Source organism: Camelina sativa, chromosome 14 (genome assembly GCF_000633955.1).
Source record: "Camelina sativa cultivar DH55 chromosome 14, Cs, whole genome shotgun sequence".
Taxonomy (NCBI): domain Eukaryota; kingdom Viridiplantae; phylum Streptophyta; class Magnoliopsida; order Brassicales; family Brassicaceae; genus Camelina; species Camelina sativa.
This window is the reverse complement of record NC_025698.1, coordinates 6,034,482-6,052,252: the sequence shown is the minus strand read 5'-3', so window position 1 is coordinate 6,052,252 and position 17,771 is coordinate 6,034,482. Positions and strand designations below refer to the sequence as shown.

Here is a 17,771-nt window from a genome sequence, read left to right as displayed (position 1 = left end):
CACAGCTAATATACTGCACTGTTACGTCTCTAAGCTCGCCCAGGACCTCATCTGTAGTAGGGATTGGAGGAGGGGGTGGTGGTGTGACTTCAGTGGTTGACATGGTTCTTTCCAAGGGTGGTCGTCGTGTTCTTGAGTTCTCAGACGCCTCAGGTATGTGATTATTTCTAGGTGTAGAAACCTCTCTCCACCTTTGGGCGGTTTCCATTGACTTTGGCATATCTGTCTCTTGAAGAGTAGGTAGAGTTTGATGGTATCCTTTCTCTCGGGTTCCTGCTTCCCATAACATGGTCTTTTGAAGAGAAGGATCGTCTGGAATAGCTTTCACCCTGTTTCCTGTGACCATAATGGTAGTCACTAGGAGATGTTTGGGAGGATCTCCTACTTCTCGTCGGGCTGAGTGTTTTCCTGTGGTCAGAGGGGGCAGCACTCGAGAAACCACGATTCTCAGATATGTTCTCCTTTGTAGAGGGAGCACGGAAATTATCACTCGGTGTATAATAGTTTCTTCGCACTTCAGGTATCGCAACTGGAGCTGTTGAGCTCCTTTCTTGTCTTTCCTTTTCTGCGATATAGCCAGGACAATTTTTCTTTTCGTGCGTTAAACGGTTGCAATATAGACAGTGGGATTTGAGGTTTTTGTACGATAGTTGGATTCTTGCTTCACCCCCTTCCGGGAACTCAATGATGGTTTCTTTGACTAGTGGTTGTAGACCGTCAATGAGGACCTTCATCCTGGCTGTCATGTTGGTTATTTCTATTTCTTGGATTTCGCCAAGTTCCTCACCAATAGTGGTTACCATCGCAGGATGCCAGAAATGTTTAGGGAGACCTTGGATCTCCACCCAGAAGGGAATCATAGAATGAAAAGTTNCACTCGAGAAACCACGATTCTCAGATATGTTCTCCTTTGTAGAGGGAGCACGGAAATTATCACTCGGTGTAGAATAGTTTCTTCGCACTTCAGGTATCGCAACTGGAGCTGTTGAGCTCCTTTCTTGTCTTTCCTTTTCTGCGATATAGCCAGGACAATTTTTCTTTTCGTGCGTTAAACGGTTGCAATATAGACAGTGGGATTTGAGGTTTTTGTACGATAGTTGGATTCTTGCTTCACCCCCTTCCGGGAACTCAATGATGGTTTCTTTGACTAGTGGTTGTAGACCGTCAATGAGGACCTTCATCCTGGCTGTCATGTTGGTTATTTCTATTTCTTGGATTTCGCCAAGTTCCTCACCAATAGTGGTTACCATCGCAGGATGCCAGAAATGTTTAGGGAGACCTTGGATCTCCACCCAGAAGGGAATCATAGAAGGAAAAGTCTCGGAGATGATTGGTTCCCACTTTTGGAGAATGACCATCCACTGGTCAAAGTGATAGGGTCTGTTATCCAGTACCTTTTGTAGATCTTCTTCAAAGTCAAATCTGAACTGAAAACAACCTTTTCTAAGATCTGACCCTATAGCTTTACCTTTCAGGTTCCAACGGTTCGAGAGAAAAGAAAAGAGAGACCAAAGTCTTTGAACCGAGGGGTTTGTCAGTCTTCCTATGAGGGTAAGAGCATTATCTTCAATGAGGCTACTCGTGTCTAGCTCTGGGGCTCTGATTCTTTTACAGGGTGGAGGGGAATAGCCACTAGCAACAGATTTGCCTTTTAGGTACTGAGGGGTTTTGTTATTCATGGCTTACAGGGGGATAAAATCAAGATAGATTTAAACAGGTTAGGGTTTAAGGGTTACTCACTCAGGGGTGAGATTTTTCGAAGAGTTGAACAGGGTTACAAATACAAAAAACTAAGAGGGAGTACGATGAACCATACCAGCGCTTGGGGGAGTATCAGTCTGGTAAGAGTAGTGGTTCGTCGGAGCATAGATTGGGGAGAAGGGAAATGGGACTTTCAGACCAGAGGGAAGGCAGGAACCGTTGGGTATTTCTTGTGTATCGAAAGATCCATTGGATATTGCCTTTTTTAGTTAGGTCTGGTAGGTGAGATCCAGTTTTTTGAAAACTCCATGAAGTTTTAAGGTTACACGGGGAAGAGTGCCTGAGAGCGTTTCCTCAACTCTTCTCTCTCCACAACATCTTGATGTGATTAGGAAATTATTCTTCTCTCTCTTCTTTCTAAATTAACATTTTTGGCGTTATCTTTGTTTTTTTTTTGTTAGTGGCTAGAATTATAAATAACCCTTTTTAATAACCTTTAATTTAGGTATGTAAGTGTAAGCTACTACGAATAAGAATAATTTAGATTTTATAATTGTTAAGTCTTTATTGCAGAGCTAATTCGTAGTCTTAACTTTATTAAAAAATGTTGCTTTAGAAGAGAATACATAGGGGAAAAAACGGATATAAGACACTCGAGTTCTTAACCATATGTTAACAACAAACCAAGCTTGTAATCCTTGTTCTTATGATCCAAATATGCAGATAGAAGACACTCGAGTCCCATATATAATTCCTTTCCAAGAAGTGCAGATACAACACCGTTAGAATCAATCTTTCCCTGGACACGAGACTGAAACAAAAGCTCATAACATTATAATTAAAACGGATTTACAAAGACATTTGTTTTCAATTCCCTTCAAATCTATGAAAATAGCAATATTTACCTGTTTAGAATTCCAGTCATACCCAATACTAGCTTCAACATCTCTTGAAAAGCAATTGTACACAAAATCAGTGGCGACTGAAACCTGATTATGAGCAGAAAGATACATATTATTATCTGTCATGATTATTATCACATCAAATCGAGCTTAAAGAGAAAATTAAATGCGAATGTCCCATTACCTTCTTTGAAATCTGCCCATTACCTTCTTTGCAACCTGTCAATAAAGAAAAGTTCTTAATATGATTGATAAATAAATTCATCAGGTTTTCAGCCAAACATAATCTCTTAAACTCACCAATTTTTTGTAATTTTACCCTCAATCTCTAAAATATAAACCAATCATATTAAGTAATTAAAAAAAAACGCTATTTAACTTATACGTATCTTCTAAACATTTTCACACTCATATACAACATTACTTTTAAATTTTTATAGTTAGGTTTGGACTCTTTGATTTAATATATTATTCATTAAAATTTTACAAACTTGATTGTAAAACGTATTACAAAATTCTACGACATGTATATATTTCTTTTATATACAAAGAATAACGTTGTATAAATGGCAAAAAATCCTATAAAATATGACACTTTCTACGTATCGGGTTTGTAAGCTGTCTAATAAAGTGACTTACAAGAAACATTACCATCTTATCAGTCTCGTATCTTGCAGCATAACCTACACCCGACTCTTGAGGCACATTGGTGCAAAAGACCTCACCACCCAAAGATAGACAGGGTGTCACACGCTGTATTGAAAAATTACTATCAATAACTAAACAACTTTTACAAAATAACGATCAATAATTAAAAGAACAACTTTTTACAGTAAACTATGAATACAGTAGTCTATTCTTTTTCTTTTGTATTTGTGAGCTAATTGTTATTGATTTGACGTATTGTTGGCTGTTGCCATAATCTTTTTATAGACCAGGTACTTAATTTTTTCAGTTTTTGTGTATACAAAGAATTTGCAAATACTAATTACAGTACAAAAGTGGTAAGAGATCCGTCATCACCGCCGTTATTGTGATGGGGGTAGAGACGGAGAACTAAAAGGTTTTCTTCAAGTTTGTTTGAGCTTTTTGCTTGCAACGCAAGGCTTTTACCAAAGATAGAAAAGGAAATGTTGAAGAGAAAGTTTAAATATACACTAAAAGGCGCAGTGAAAAGGTAAATATCCAAAAAAAAAAAAAGCAAAAATCGTAAAATATCTAATAGAAGAATGGTGCAAATACAGTATGGTTGTTTAGGGAAAAGTCATGAAGCTTGGGTATGAGCCTGACGACACAACCACGTTTAACACTCTGATCAATGGAATTGCTCTAATAGAGAATGATGGAAATACTAGGTTGAAAGCAGGCTAACAAATACAGTATAGTTGTTTAGGGAAAAGTCATGAAGCTTGGGTATGAGCCGTTGTAGACGGTGGTAAGAGATCAGCAGCCATCGCTGCCGTTATTGTCTCAATAAAGGGGTTTTTGTTTTTTGGTGACGAGTTGACGACCCTAACTGTGCTTTTGGTCTTGCAAAGGTTTTGACATTTTGTAATTGTGCCAATGTTGGTTTTCTCCGGTTCGGTCTTACCAATGTTTGTTTTCCCCGGTTCGGTCTTAGTAAGGTGTGGGAATTCCGCGTTTTTTACTCGGTTTGGGATGTTCTGTTCGTTAAAGGATTTCTTTTTGGTCCAAATCAGTTGGGATCATTGAAATTGATAACCAAAATTTTTTATAGGGTTTTTAATTCATATAGAATATATTTCCCCGAATTATCCATCAAAAGTTAAAATTATTTTTTTAGTTTTAATGAATTTTGGTTCAGTTTTTGGCAAACAGATTGTTTAGGCTCAATAAATATAACTAACAATATTTGATTATTTTGGTTATTTCGCATATAAACAAACCAATATTTTTGAACTTATGTTTACATATTATGATTATTATTTTTTGGATGTTTCAAGTTATTCATTGAGTTTTTGGATATTACGAATATACTACTTTAGTCTTCGGTTTAGTATCGGTTTGGTATAAATATGTATACAAAAAATTCCATCTGGATATGTTTAATTATCCAGTTTAGATTGGTAAGATTTTCTCGATTCAATCCAGTTCAACTTTTTTGGTAAGTTATTTTTTATAACACTTAAACTCGTAATGTTGAGAGTGTACACACATCAAAACGATGTTGTTTAAAGTTATAGATAAATTCATTATTGAAGATACAATTTGGGGTAACACATGTTGCAATAACACAACCAAATTTAGATTTTATCCCAATATTTTTGAGATAAAAAGTGTTTTGCTATCTTTTAGCAATATGTTTTACTGGTTTCAATAATAAGATTTTCGTGTTTCGAGGATGGAGTCATCGTTCTACAGTCTACTCAAACTATAATCTAACTCTTGAGTTGACTTTGAAATACCAAAACTACTTCTACTCAAACTATAAAATAACTAAAATTCTGCATGGAGATTGTAAGGAAATGGATGATTCTATTGATAGGAGATATTACAATATATATAGTGATGTACATAAGGGTTTTATACATTCCTTATTACATATTTAACCTCTGTTACACTTCCCTTCTCTATACGCCCCCTCAAGATGGAGGCAATTCCTTGACTCCAATCTTGAAATTCAAGTCGACAAAACGAGGTGGAGGCAGTGGTTTTGTGAGTGCATCAGCCAGCTGATCATCGCCGGAGATATGAGCGACCCTGAGAGTACCGGATTGGATGTTTTCTCGAACAAAATGGTAGTCGATCCCCACATGCTTCATCTTAGAATGGAAGACTGGATTTGCACAAAGATAGGTGGCCCCAATATTATCACAATATATCACTGGGGCAACAGGTAGAGCGATTCCCAGTTCTGTCAGAAGTGAGCAAATCCATTTGAGTTCAGACGCAGTATTTGCCACCGCTCTGTACTCGGCTTCAGTGGAGGAGCGAGAGACACTTCTCTGTTTCTTGGATGACCACGAGACAGGGCTTCCACCAAAGTAAACAATATAAGCGTGGGTAGATACATAAGTAGCTCTATCACGCCCCCAATCAGCATCTGAGAACGCATGAACTGTGAGAGAAGCATCCCGGCGCAGAAATATACCATGAGACCTAGTACCAGCTAGATAACGTAGAACCCTCTTGACCGCTTGCCAATGCAAATTAGTAAGTTTGTGCATAAATTGGGATATGCGATTAACAGAGAAGGCAATATCGGGACGTGTAAAAGCAAGATACTGCAAACTCCCCACAACCATTCTATACTCTTTAGCATCGACAAGAGGCGTACCAGAGAGAACAGTGAGTTGAGAAGACGAGGACATAGGCGTTGGAACAGGTTTTGCATCTTGCATCTTTGTCTTGAGTAACAGATCGGTAATGTATTTTCGTTGCATCAGATGAAGACCATTCGAAGTGCGTGTGGCTTCAATGCCCAGAAAGTAACTCAAGGGACCGAGGTCTTTGAGGGAGAAACGACGAGCAAGAGAAGAGTTGAAAGCACGAACAAGTGGAGGAGGACCCGTGATGATGATATCATCAACATATACAAGTACATATACATACGAAGTACCTTGTCTATAAACAAACAAGCTGTGATCCCCAACCGAGGTCTTGTACCCAGATTCAAGCAAAAATTTACGCAACTCTTGATACCAAGCTCGCGGCGCTTGTCTCAAGCCATAGAGAGCCTTGCGTAACCGACAAACATGGTGAGGACGGTCACGATCAACAAACCCCGGAGGTTGAGAGACATAAACCTCCTCCTGTAGATTACCCTGTAAAAACGCATTATTGACATCGACTTGATGAATCGCCCAGTTTTTCTTCACAGCAATTTCAAGAACAAGTCGAATTGTGGTCGATTTAATCACTGGACTAAAGGTTTCGGAGTAATCAACCCCATATTGCTGATTAAAACCGCGAGCTACCAATCTAGCTTTATACCGAGCAATTGAGCCATCCGGATGATATTTAAGCGTAAATATCCACTTACAGGTTATTACATTCTGAGACGAGGATGGAGGAGTAAGATCCCACGAGTGCTCCCGGAGCTGTGCATTAATTTCCTCAACCATAGCCGCTCTCCAGTTCGGATCACGAAGAGCTTCGGCCACCGTAGTTGGAATACACGGCGTGGTTATCACCTAAGACCATATTTGGGATTTGGCTTGCGTATATTGTTGCGTGACCGTGTCTGCATTTGATGTGGTGGCGGTTGCGCAGGCAGTAAAGGTGGCGGAGCCACAGTCGGAGCAATTATCGGGGATGAGTCTGCGGAGGATGAGCTGTCAGAGGATGTGAACCCCGAGTTACGTGATGGACTCGATTGTGGAGCGGCTGAATGTGATGGGCTTGGAGTCAGGCCTGTGGAATCAGATTGGGTAGATGGGCCTGGTGAGGCCTGTGAGAAAAAGCTATCTTGAGCCCGCTTCGTTCTGTTTTCGTGAGCCGAAGAAACAGAGGAAGGTGATGACGACGAAGCCGGAGATACCTCCATTGACGGTGACGACGGATCGGAGGATGGAGAATGCTATGTAGGCCCGGGGATGAGGCCGACGGTGGTGGAGAGGATGGACGCACGACCGGTATCGATGTCGAATATGGATGAGAAACGGACTGAACCGGTGGCTGAGTGACGATGTTCTGCACACGAAGCTCAGCAAACGGGAACCTCGTTTCAACAAACTGAACATGACGAGACGTATACATTCTGCCATTGACAAGATCGAAGCATAAATAGGCACTCTGTGTTAGAGAGTAACCTAACAAGACACATGGAGTTGAGCGAGGTTTGAGTTTGTTGTGACGATACGGGCGTAACCAGGGATAGCAGAGACAGCCAAACACCTTCAGTTTGAGATAATTCGGTTGTGTGCGAAAGAGCTTATGATACGGTGACTCACCACCAAGCACGTCCATCGGCATACGGTTAATCAAGTACACGGCCGTGGCAAACGCATAAGGCCAATAACTTGGAGGAACAGAGGCATGACTGAGCATGGATAAGCCGGTTTCGACAATATGTCTATGTTTCTTCTCCGAGAGACCATTGAGCTCAGGGGTATGAGGTGGCGTTGTGAAATGAGAGATACCATGTAAGGCCAGGAACGACCGCATAGCAATGAATTCTCCACCATTATCAGAATATAAGGTGCGTATCCGCGTTTGAAAACGATTCTCGACCAAAGCCTTAAAGGCAATGAAGACATCTTTGACTTGGGATTTGAGTTTTAAAGGGTATAGCCATGTGTATCTTGTAAAGTGATCGACTAAGACAAGGTAATATTTGAAATTTTCTGTAGAAGTAATGGGTGAGGACCAAACGTCGGTGTAAACATATTCAAGAGGTTGTGTAGAAACGATTGTGTTTATTGAGAAAGGGAGCTTGTGACTCTTATTAAGAAGACAATCTGAACAAGATAATTGTTTTTGAGTGGAAGAAGAAAGAGGTAATGAAAACTTAGAAACAAGATTTTTGAGAACTTGTAAAGAGGGATGCCCAAGTCGAAGATGCCATGAAGAGAGATCAGTTTTCGGAGAGATAGTGGCGGAGAAGATATTGATGGTATCTTGATGAACCGACCACTCATACAATCTGTTCCTAGTTCGGCCTTGGAGTAATCGGACCCCCGTGTTTAGATCCCTCACCTGAAAATATGCAGGATAGAATTCCACAAAAACCTTATGAGCATTACATAAACGATACACCGAAATTAGATTCTTGCAAAGATCAGGAACATATAGAACATCTTTTAAAGCAAGAGAACGAGATGGTGTAGGGAGTAAAGCTGAACCCGTGTGAGTGATCTTTAAACCGGAGCCATCCGCAATTTGGACCTCTTCCCCACCGGAGTATGGCTGATGGAGTGATAGATTAGAGAGGTCAGACGTGAGGTGATGAGTAGCCCCACTATCCATCACCCAGTTAGCCGGGTTGTAGGACGGAATGCTAGCAGCATTGGCTTGAGGCTGACCGTAAGAACCAGGAAAGGAAGAGTAGTTACCACCCGAAGGCTGAAAACCACGAGCAGGCGTGGACAGCTGAGAACACCGGCGAGCGCTATGACCAAAAACGCCACACAACTGACACCGCCCCTGATATCCTTTGCCGTGACCACCACGGGACGAAGAGGATGAAGAGCCACGAGAGGAGTTACGAGGATTGCGGGACTGGTAGTTGTTGTTATTGTTGGAGTGGCCATACGACTTGTTGAAAGCAACATTAGCAGTAACAGGAGCAACGGATATATTAGATGCTTGTGACTGAAGCTTCAGTTCAAAATTAATGAGCTTCTCATGGGGCGCCGGCATTGTGGGTGGAGTCACGTCCCTCTATTTGATCAACGATGGGCTTATAGTCCTCTGGGAGACCAGCAAGTAAGTATTCAATTTGTTCCTCATGCTCGTACGGTTTTCCCAACGTAGCGAGCTGATCAAAACGAGAGACAAGACCTTGAACATACTCATCAACAGATCGAGTACCTTTACGCCATTGCTTGATCTGTTCCTAGAGTTGTTTGATGTGTCCCCATGTAGGTTTCGCATAGGTAGAGGTAAGAAGAATCCAGATCTGTGTGGTGGTTGACGCCTTAGAGAGGATGGGCTGAATCTCAACCAAGATTGTACCAAGGAGACTCGCAACAATGAGTTGATCCTGTCGTTGCCAAAGAACATACGCAGGATTAGGAATGGTGTGACCTTCACGAAGAACAGTGGGAGCAGGAGCCACTGTCGTTCCATCAAGGTAACCGGCAAGACCGTATCCGGCGAGCAAGGCACGGATCTGGCGACTCCACATCAAGAAGTTTGATGCAGTGAGTTTGGTAACGTTCGCCATGTTAACATGGTGAAGTTGATCCGCAGAAGCAGTGGTGATAGTAGCAGAGGTAGTTTCAGCCATGGTGAGAAGGAGAAACAAAGAAGAACACTAAGAAGGAGAAAAGCGGCGAGAGGAAGAGAGTAGAGAGAAAAAAAAAAATTTAGGTCTAGGATTTTACTGCTCTGCTACCATGTAAGGAAATGGATGATTCTATTGATAGGAGATATTACAATATATATAGTGATGTACATAAGGGTTTTATACATTCCTTATTACATATTTAACCTCTGTTACACTTCCCTTCTCTATAGAGATCAATAGCTAACACGTACTGTATTTTGTTATGAATATCTAACTATACAATCTCTTATATATTAAAAGAGAAGTATTCTCTTGAAAAAGCTGATGTGTCGCCGCCAGAAAGCTCGAGACACATTTAACAAAAAACCCTTAAATTTTCTACTTAATTACATTAACATACCATTATATTTAAAAAAACAATTAACTGAATAATAATTAGATATGTCATCAATTCTCACACAATTTTAAATATCACATATTAAAACTAATTAAATAATTACATACTATTTTAAGTCAGAATTTCACTAAAATTTACTTACAAATATACAAGTCAAAGTTATATTATTTTTAAAAAATCAATATTTTTATAAAATATTGATTTCTTAAAATCAATATAAGTAAAATATTCTAAAAAGGCTATAAAAATATATAAAGTTAATAAAAATAAAGAACATATAACTTATTAAGCATATAAATTATTAACAAAATCATATAAATTTTTTTATTTTTATGTTANGAATAATAATTAGATATGTCATTAATTCTCACACAAATTTAAATATCACATATTAAAACTAATTAAATAATTACATACTATTTTAAGTCAAAATTTCACTAAAATTTACTTACAAATATACAAGTCAAAGTTATATTATTTTTAAGAAAATATTGATTTCTTAAAATCAATATAAGTAAAATATTCTAAAAAGGCTATAAAAATATATAAAGTTAATAAAAATAAAGAACATATAACTTATTAAGCATATAAATTATTAACAAAATCATATAAATTTTTTTATTTTTATGTTAGTATTATTACCATAATAATTTAAATAACAAGCTTTCAATAGTTATTATAATTGATTATAAAAAGAAATATATTACTCCTGAATTATCTCCAACTTATTAAAGGAAACTTAATTCCCAATAAATATAGATTTATAGATATTCATAAATAAATCTAAAAATGACAATAAATTAGGGGATATCATGATGTGTAATTATTTATATATATATCTAAGTATGTAAACTAATTAATCTCAACATTTAGTGTGATTATTCATTAAAAAATAGAAATATTGATAACAGAATAGGAATATACTTTTTAATTGTACATTAATCTATGTGTTATAAAAAAAGAATGTGACAATAACCTTATCATTATAAATAAACTTAGTACCGAAAAAATCATAATATATTTAAAATGAGTGATTATTAAATTATGAAAAATTGTTATAGTTATTCGATTAACCAAAAATATAAAAATTTGATTTTTAATGCACACAAAAAATATATATTTCCATAAATTGTAACATTTTATAAATATTTTCTTTAACACGTTCACATAATTCACGGGTGAAATGTATTCTTACACGAATACATTGATTTTGAAATTTCATTAATTTTTTCATAATGATTTTTTGGTAATAATCCGTTATTTATAGAAAATATTAACAAACCAACTAACTCAAAATATTTAAATAGTCTAATCACAAATATGTAATCAATAAATTAGATTATCTTCAAAAAAAATTAGTTTAGAATCCGATTGTTACTAACATATAATAGAATTAATTAATTAAACTACCGAGTAATTTAGTATATGTTGTTATGGTTACATAAGAAACATGCAAAATTGTTATGATTACAAAATAAAATATAAGAGATATGAATTTGATTTTTAAACCACACAAAAGACATGTTGCAATAAATAGTAACATTTTATCAATATTTTTTTTTCACATTTAAATATTTCACGGGTGAAACGTATTTTTTACACACAAAAACGCAGATTTAAATAAATAAATGAAAAACTTTAGTTACATTTGACACAAACAAATATTAGTTTTCGAATGATAAATTTACTTATAATAATTTTCTTTAAATTGATTTATCCTGCACATAGTGCGAATTGTTACCTAGTTATATCGTATTCAAGTATTGAGTGATTGATTATATTTAGCTTCAGTAACTGGGCTAATTCTCAATAATTAAATTTGGGCCGGAAATTTAAATACTCGATTACACTTAATTTGAGTTGTTTTCCAAAGTCCCACATCGATAGTTCTGGATTCGCTCGCTCTCACACGAGGGATATAGAAGCAGCTCACGAGGGATCGTTCTAATCATACCTTTCTCGGCCTTTTGGCTAAGATCAAGTGTAGTATCTGTTCTTATCAGTTTAATAAATGCAAACCAGTAAGACCAAACACAACCGAGTGTTCTATTCGAAATAGCCACAGTCATCATTAGCTTGTTCGACTGGGTCAGAGTTTTTTCCTTTTAACCTTTTTCCTTAATTCCATAATTACTATTTATTGGTTTGAACTTTTTTTCATTGCGCAAGCAATTGTACAATTTTGTAGTTCTAAACGTTTGTTTGTACCAATTTATATTATTATTATTATCATACTGCTATTTTATACGATGATTTAAGTAATCATGTCGATAAAAAAATATTTGAATTTTTATTTGACCTTTTTTTAATTTGTCTATTCTATAGTTGTGAATCACACCATCATTCAGATTTCATGTTTACCGAAGAGTTGTGATTTGTGAATTTATAAATTAACAACATACTAAATTTAAGTAGATTGTTAAACCGAAGCCAGACATACAAGAGCTACAACTAATAACTGACCATGCATATGCGCTTTTGAACACTTAATCTCGAACGCTTTGGTGGTTTTCACGGCGAGAAGCAGTGGAACACAAAACTCTCATAAACACCTGCACCACCGGTGACGAGAAACTCATTATCCGGCCGAGATGTCGACATCCGAGGATTACTACTATTTCTCTTATCCGGTCTCTTGCTTGAACCAGAGCCTAACATCATGTTTTTGCCGGAAGCGGAGGCAGCTTTTTTCTCCATTCTCCGGCGGTTGACATACTCTTCCGATATAAAGACATCCATTGGTTTGTATAAAAGGATCCAAGAAGAAGTAGAAGAAAACCTTTGCGGGGTGTTTTTTAGGGGATTAATTATAATGATTATGAAACAAGTGTTTTGATCCGGAGTTTGTTGAGGTGTAAGTTGAAGTGAAGAAGAGGTTGAAATTATAACATTTATAAATGGGGGTAAAACTGTGGGCGTTTACGTTACATGTTTTGGCACATATATTATTAACTAACTTTAGACAGATTTATTTTAAATGTTTTCCGTAAAAGATATTTTCTAGATGTGTACTCGTGTTGAATGTTGGTTAATTTTGTTTTTTTTTTCTTTTTTTCTTTTTTTTTTTCTTTTTGTGAAATAATATAAATAGATAACTAATTAGTAGAACCTAGTTTTTATGGATTCCATGGATTCCTTTTTCAAAGGTGTGACATGATAAAACCAATTCTTCGATGATCTTTTTTCGGCTCAATACATACACTAATCAAATTTTACTACATCACGTGTACGCATGATCTACTTATATTGAGTCGAATAAAATATAAATATATATACAAATAACGAAACTATATAATTGATAGCAAGAGAAATCCATATAGTATATCACAATAGGTCCCATTATAAGAAAACGGCTAAAGCGAAGCGATAAAATGACGTTTCTCTTCAAACAAAATACAAAAAAAAAAAAAATTACACCGTTTTGATATTACATGTGATTGGGATTCTTGAGAATCTTACTAAAACATGTGAAACTAGAAACGTTATCAGAATTTTATATTCGTCAAAAATCCAAAACCTGTCCGACGAGCCTTAAAAACCATGGTCCATAGATGCCACACCCACCCACAAGATGATCATATAGAGAGCGACAAGTGTATAGTGTAAAACCGCTGTTCGAGCCGAACGTAACGCCTCTCTTTTACTTCTTTCTTGTCCTTCTTCATTTTTTCACGTGTCAGTTAAATAACGCTTTTGCCCTAAGTTTTCAAAGGAATTTACGCCTTCTGTGTGAGAAAATGGTTTGACGTTCAAGGAGAGTAAAAACGACGTGAAGTTCATCTTTAAAACAAAAGAACGGGAAAACGTAAAAACGCAATCGCTATTTTTCTCTAGTTGCTCCATCATCAACCACGTGTCATAACCTCACTGGTTTAACGAGGAAGCGAAATATAATTGCAAAGCTAAACTGATAAACGAAGCTCCATCTTCGTCATCCGCCATAGCCATTTCTTCTCCTCTGTCTGTAACCATTAATTACTCCACACAGAGCGTTAGTGGAGAAGCCAGAGTCTTGAGCCACTGTCTCACTCGAGAAAATTCGAGATTTTTTGTTCGAACCCATGATTCTCACTCAGATAAGTTATTATCTTTCGGCTTAATCGGGAAATGGACGTTCTCGCCTTATCCTCTTCCGCTTCCGCTTCCGCCGCAACTGTTTCTTCTTTCGCCGGAAACTTCCCTTTGTTTCCTTCTAGGGTTAGAGTGAGAAGAGACCGGGATACTCTATTAGCTGAACAGAAGAGGTTTTTAGTTTCGGCTTCGAAAAGGGAAGAGCCTAAGCTCAACGAATGGGATCAAATGGAGCTCAAATTCGGACGTTTACTCGGAGAAGACCCCAAATTGACTTTGGCTAAGGTGAGATTCTTTATTAAAAAAAAAAAAAAACCGGTTCTTTGAGTATATTTGAAATGAGAAATTCAAAATTTTTATGGCTTTGGATTTCTATTTTGGTGTTAATTGTGAAATTTTAATACAGATAGTGGCTAGAAAAGTGAATCCAGAGGCTACTTTCAATGAAGTTGAGAAGTCTTTCTACAAGAACAAGGGTAAAATTGCTGAAGTTGAAGAGATTCCATTGGATTGGTCAAAAGATAAGAAGAAGAAGAAATCTAGTTCCCTGGATGGATTGAAATTGGTAAAGCCTGTTCTTAAAGACGGAGTCAAGTTCGAAAAGCCTTTGGTGAAGAAGCCAAACCCTGTTCTGAAGAAGCCACTGCAGGCTGTTGCTGCTCCTAAGGTGCAGAGGTTGCCTAATGTTATATTGAGAAAACCGAGTTCCTTTTATGTTAATAATGATGATGATGATGAGGAGTCTAAGTTGCGGTTGAAACCGAATCTGACTCTCAAAATGAGGAATGAGAGGGAGAATGAGAGGTTTAGTGACATGACTCTGTTGAGAAAACCTGAACCAGTGAGCGTGGATATGGGAGACGAAAATGCTGAAGATAAGCTTCTCTCTGATGGGTTAACTATGAAGGAAGGAGACCAAGAAGCTGGAACATATTCAGATTATACTCTTTTGGAGAAGCCTGAAGCGAGGCCCGTGCCTGTGAACTTAGAAGAGGAAGTTGGAGGTAGCGGAGCTGCTGAATCATCAGAGATTGAAAACAACTCAATTCAGGAGCCAGAAGCACCTGAGAACGTAGAAGAGGAAGTTGGAGATAGTGGAGGCGGAGCTCTGGAATCATCAGAGACAGAAAAAAACTTAATTCCAACTGGTACATAGATCAACTAAGACCTTTTACAAATAGGCTAACATGGAGCTGATTCATATGTTTGTTGTTTTATCAAGAAATGCAGCTTAACAGCGAGATGTCCTCGGAATCCTCTGAGGAGAAAACCATTAACAGTGATCTACTCGTGAGAATTCCTTCGAAACCAATGTCTCAAACCATCGTAGAAGCTTCTTTACAAGGGAAACCACAAAGGTTAATTTTGGTTTTGTATCTTGATTTTTGAGGAATCGTGCTTTTATTATCCTTTCTTTCAGTTTTGACTGACTGGTTACTTTTGTTATAGATTAGATCCGTCTTCTGCGGAGCCATCAGTTTCAAACAGTGGACAACCGTTAATTGTGAACCATGAAGGTCGTCAAGTTTCTGTTGAGCTCAAGGGCCCTCCTACCAGATCTTCCTTGGAGGTTCAGAACTAACACTTTTTTACTATTTATTCGTTCATAAGATAAGAGGCCTATCATCAACTCGTTTTGTGTGATTTTAATAGGAAAATGATTGGAATAAGGCAGAGTCTCTAGTTAAGACAGAATTACGCGCGGATGTTGAGCTAATAAGCTCGAGCACAAGAGGCTTTGCTGTAAGTAAGATCTGTACTCATTTCTGGTTTCATTTCCTTTTTGTTTGTTTGTTTGTTAATTTGTATTCTTTTCTCTTCAAACCCTTTTTACAGGTTTCATATGGATCGTTGATCGGATTTTTACCTTACCGGAACCTAGCAGCAAAATGGAAATTTCTCGCATTTGAATCATGGTTAAGAAGAAAAGGTGTAGATCCATCATTGTATCGACAAAACCTTGGAGTAATTGGAGGTCAAGATGTCACGAGTAAAGCTCCATCTCCTAATTCAAGCTTAGATTCTGAAGTCGCTACAACGATCAATGGAGAAGTTTCTCCTGATATGAAGCTGGAGGATCTTCTTATGGTATACGACAGAGAAAAGCAGAAGTTCCTGTCATCTTTTGTTGGCCAGGTTTGACAAAAAAAGTCTTGTAACTTTTATTATCATACATGGGAATGCTTGTTATTCCTCCCTAAACATTTTTAACTCAATGCAGAAAATCAAAGTGAATGTTGTTATGGCTAATCGAAACACAAGGAAGCTTATATTTTCGATGAGGCCGAGAGAAAATGAAGAGGAAGTTGAGAAAAAACGAAATCTTATGGCTAAGCTTGGTGTTGGGGATGTTGTGAAATGCTGCATCAAGAAAATTACCTATTTTGGTATTTTCTGTGAGGTACTATATATCAGAGTTTATTAAATCTTTGTAGTAGCTTCTTGCTAATTGAACTGCAAGAACAGAAAACAGTTTGTTGTGTAAAACTAAAAAGTCTGGTTGAAACAGCTAGAAGGTGTACCTGCATTGGTTCACCAATCCGAAGTTTCGTGGGATGCAACTTTAGACCCTGCTTCGTATTTCAAGATTGGTCAGGTAATATCGCTAACTATCATAAATACTGCTAAGGTAATAAAACTGTTTGACAAAACGTTTCCTTTTTGGTGTTATCAGATTGTGGAAGCGAAAGTGCACCAGCTAGATTTTGCTCTTGAACGTATCTTCTTGTCGTTAAAAGAAATCACGGTGAGACTCTCAAAAATTGATCTTGTAGCAATTGGTAACTCATTTGATATAATCTAAACCCGTTTGATGTATCTTTATGCAGCCTGATCCTCTAACTGAAGCCTTAGAATCTGTAGTTGTTGGTGATAATGATCAGTTGGGGGGGAGATTACAAGCAGCTGAGCTCGACGCTGAGGTATTAAAGAAATTTTGTGACTTTTGTGATCAAACCATTATTATGAGGTTTTTGAAAACTTTCTTCTACAGTGGCCTGATGTGGAATCTCTGATCAAAGAGCTGGAAGCGGTTGAAGGAATCCAATCAGTTTCAAAAAGCCGTTTCTTTTTGAGCCCAGGTCTTGCTCCAACGTTTCAGGTACACAGTTTAATCGCCTAAATGCATATACTAAACACGAAAACAAGATTTTAGCACTGTTGTGACTTCCTTAGCGTAAAAATGTAAAGTTTCTATGTTTTGGTCCGGAATCAAAGATCTCTGATGGTTATGTTTTCGTTTGTGTCTCTTTGTAGGTGTACATGGCTCCAATGTTTGAGAACCAATACAAATTGCTTGCTCGAGCTGGAAATAGAGTACAAGAGGTAAAAACAAACAAAGAAAGATTATAATCAATAATGGTTTGTTGTTTATGAATGTTGGATGATTAAAAAGTCTTTTTTTTTGGACTGTTTTGTTTAATTGCAGATTATTGTTGAAGCATCGTTGAGCAAAGAAGAGATGAAATCTACAATCATGTCTTGCACCAACAGAGTAGAATGAGAAAATATTAAGGATGGAATGAACGATTCCACCATTTTTTTTTGTTTTTTTTTTTTGTCTCAAATGCTTACTGCTGCTAAGTGTACAACAATATACTATTTGATTATCTAATGTAATACAATTCCTTAGCTTTATGACGTGAACACTCAATTACCCCCACAAAAGCTAGAATCACCTCTCCTCTATGTGTCTTCTTCCTCTTTCTCTTCTTCAACCTCAAGTCAGATACCACACTTGTGAACCATCAATTTAGATATAAACTCAGAACCGGTTTAGGATAAACCAAAG

General features: G+C 37.2%; 3 protein-coding genes and 1 long non-coding RNA gene across 4 annotated transcripts; 2 read left to right on the top strand and 2 right to left on the bottom strand.

The window, feature by feature from the left end:
* LOC109128822 lies at positions 12-867 on the top strand. The gene is made up of 3 exons (XR_002035126.1): positions 12-153; positions 241-520; positions 809-867. It is a non-coding gene; the product is annotated as an uncharacterized LOC109128822 (long non-coding RNA).
* On the bottom strand, positions 9,121-9,513 carry LOC104743274. Its single transcript, XM_010464377.1, has one exon. The coding sequence runs from the start codon at positions 9,511-9,513 to the stop codon at positions 9,121-9,123; it is 393 nt and encodes a 130-aa protein (XP_010462679.1).
* LOC104739934 lies at positions 12,236-12,794 on the bottom strand. Its single transcript, XM_010460414.2, has one exon. The coding sequence runs from the start codon at positions 12,647-12,649 to the stop codon at positions 12,422-12,424; it is 228 nt and encodes a 75-aa protein (XP_010458716.1). The 5' UTR covers positions 12,650-12,794; the 3' UTR covers positions 12,236-12,421.
* Positions 13,828-17,617, top strand: LOC104739933. The gene is made up of 13 exons (XM_010460413.2): positions 13,828-14,266; positions 14,388-15,129; positions 15,204-15,339; positions 15,431-15,551; positions 15,635-15,724; positions 15,818-16,117; positions 16,203-16,382; positions 16,491-16,577; positions 16,656-16,727; positions 16,810-16,902; positions 16,974-17,081; positions 17,237-17,305; positions 17,409-17,617. The coding sequence occupies exons 1-13, from the start codon at positions 14,018-14,020 to the stop codon at positions 17,481-17,483; spliced, it is 2,322 nt and encodes a 773-aa protein (XP_010458715.1). The 5' UTR covers positions 13,828-14,017; the 3' UTR covers positions 17,484-17,617.

Excerpts from the sequence above, each read along its gene's own strand:
- LOC104743274 (XM_010464377.1), bottom strand. The coding sequence starts at position 9,513 with ATGGCTGAAACTACCTCTGCTACTATCACCACTGCTTCTGCGGATCAA.
- LOC104739934 (XM_010460414.2), bottom strand. The coding sequence starts at position 12,649 with ATGGATGTCTTTATATCGGAAGAGTATGTCAACCGCCGGAGAATGGAG.
- LOC104739933 (XM_010460413.2), top strand. The coding sequence starts at position 14,018 with ATGGACGTTCTCGCCTTATCCTCTTCCGCTTCCGCTTCCGCCGCAACT. Across the intron at positions 15,130-15,203 it reads AAAAAACTTAATTCCAACTG|AAATGCAGCTTAACAGCGAG; the intron begins GTACATAGATCA and ends TGTTTTATCAAG. Across the intron at positions 16,118-16,202 it reads TGTCATCTTTTGTTGGCCAG|AAAATCAAAGTGAATGTTGT; the intron begins GTTTGACAAAAA and ends AACTCAATGCAG.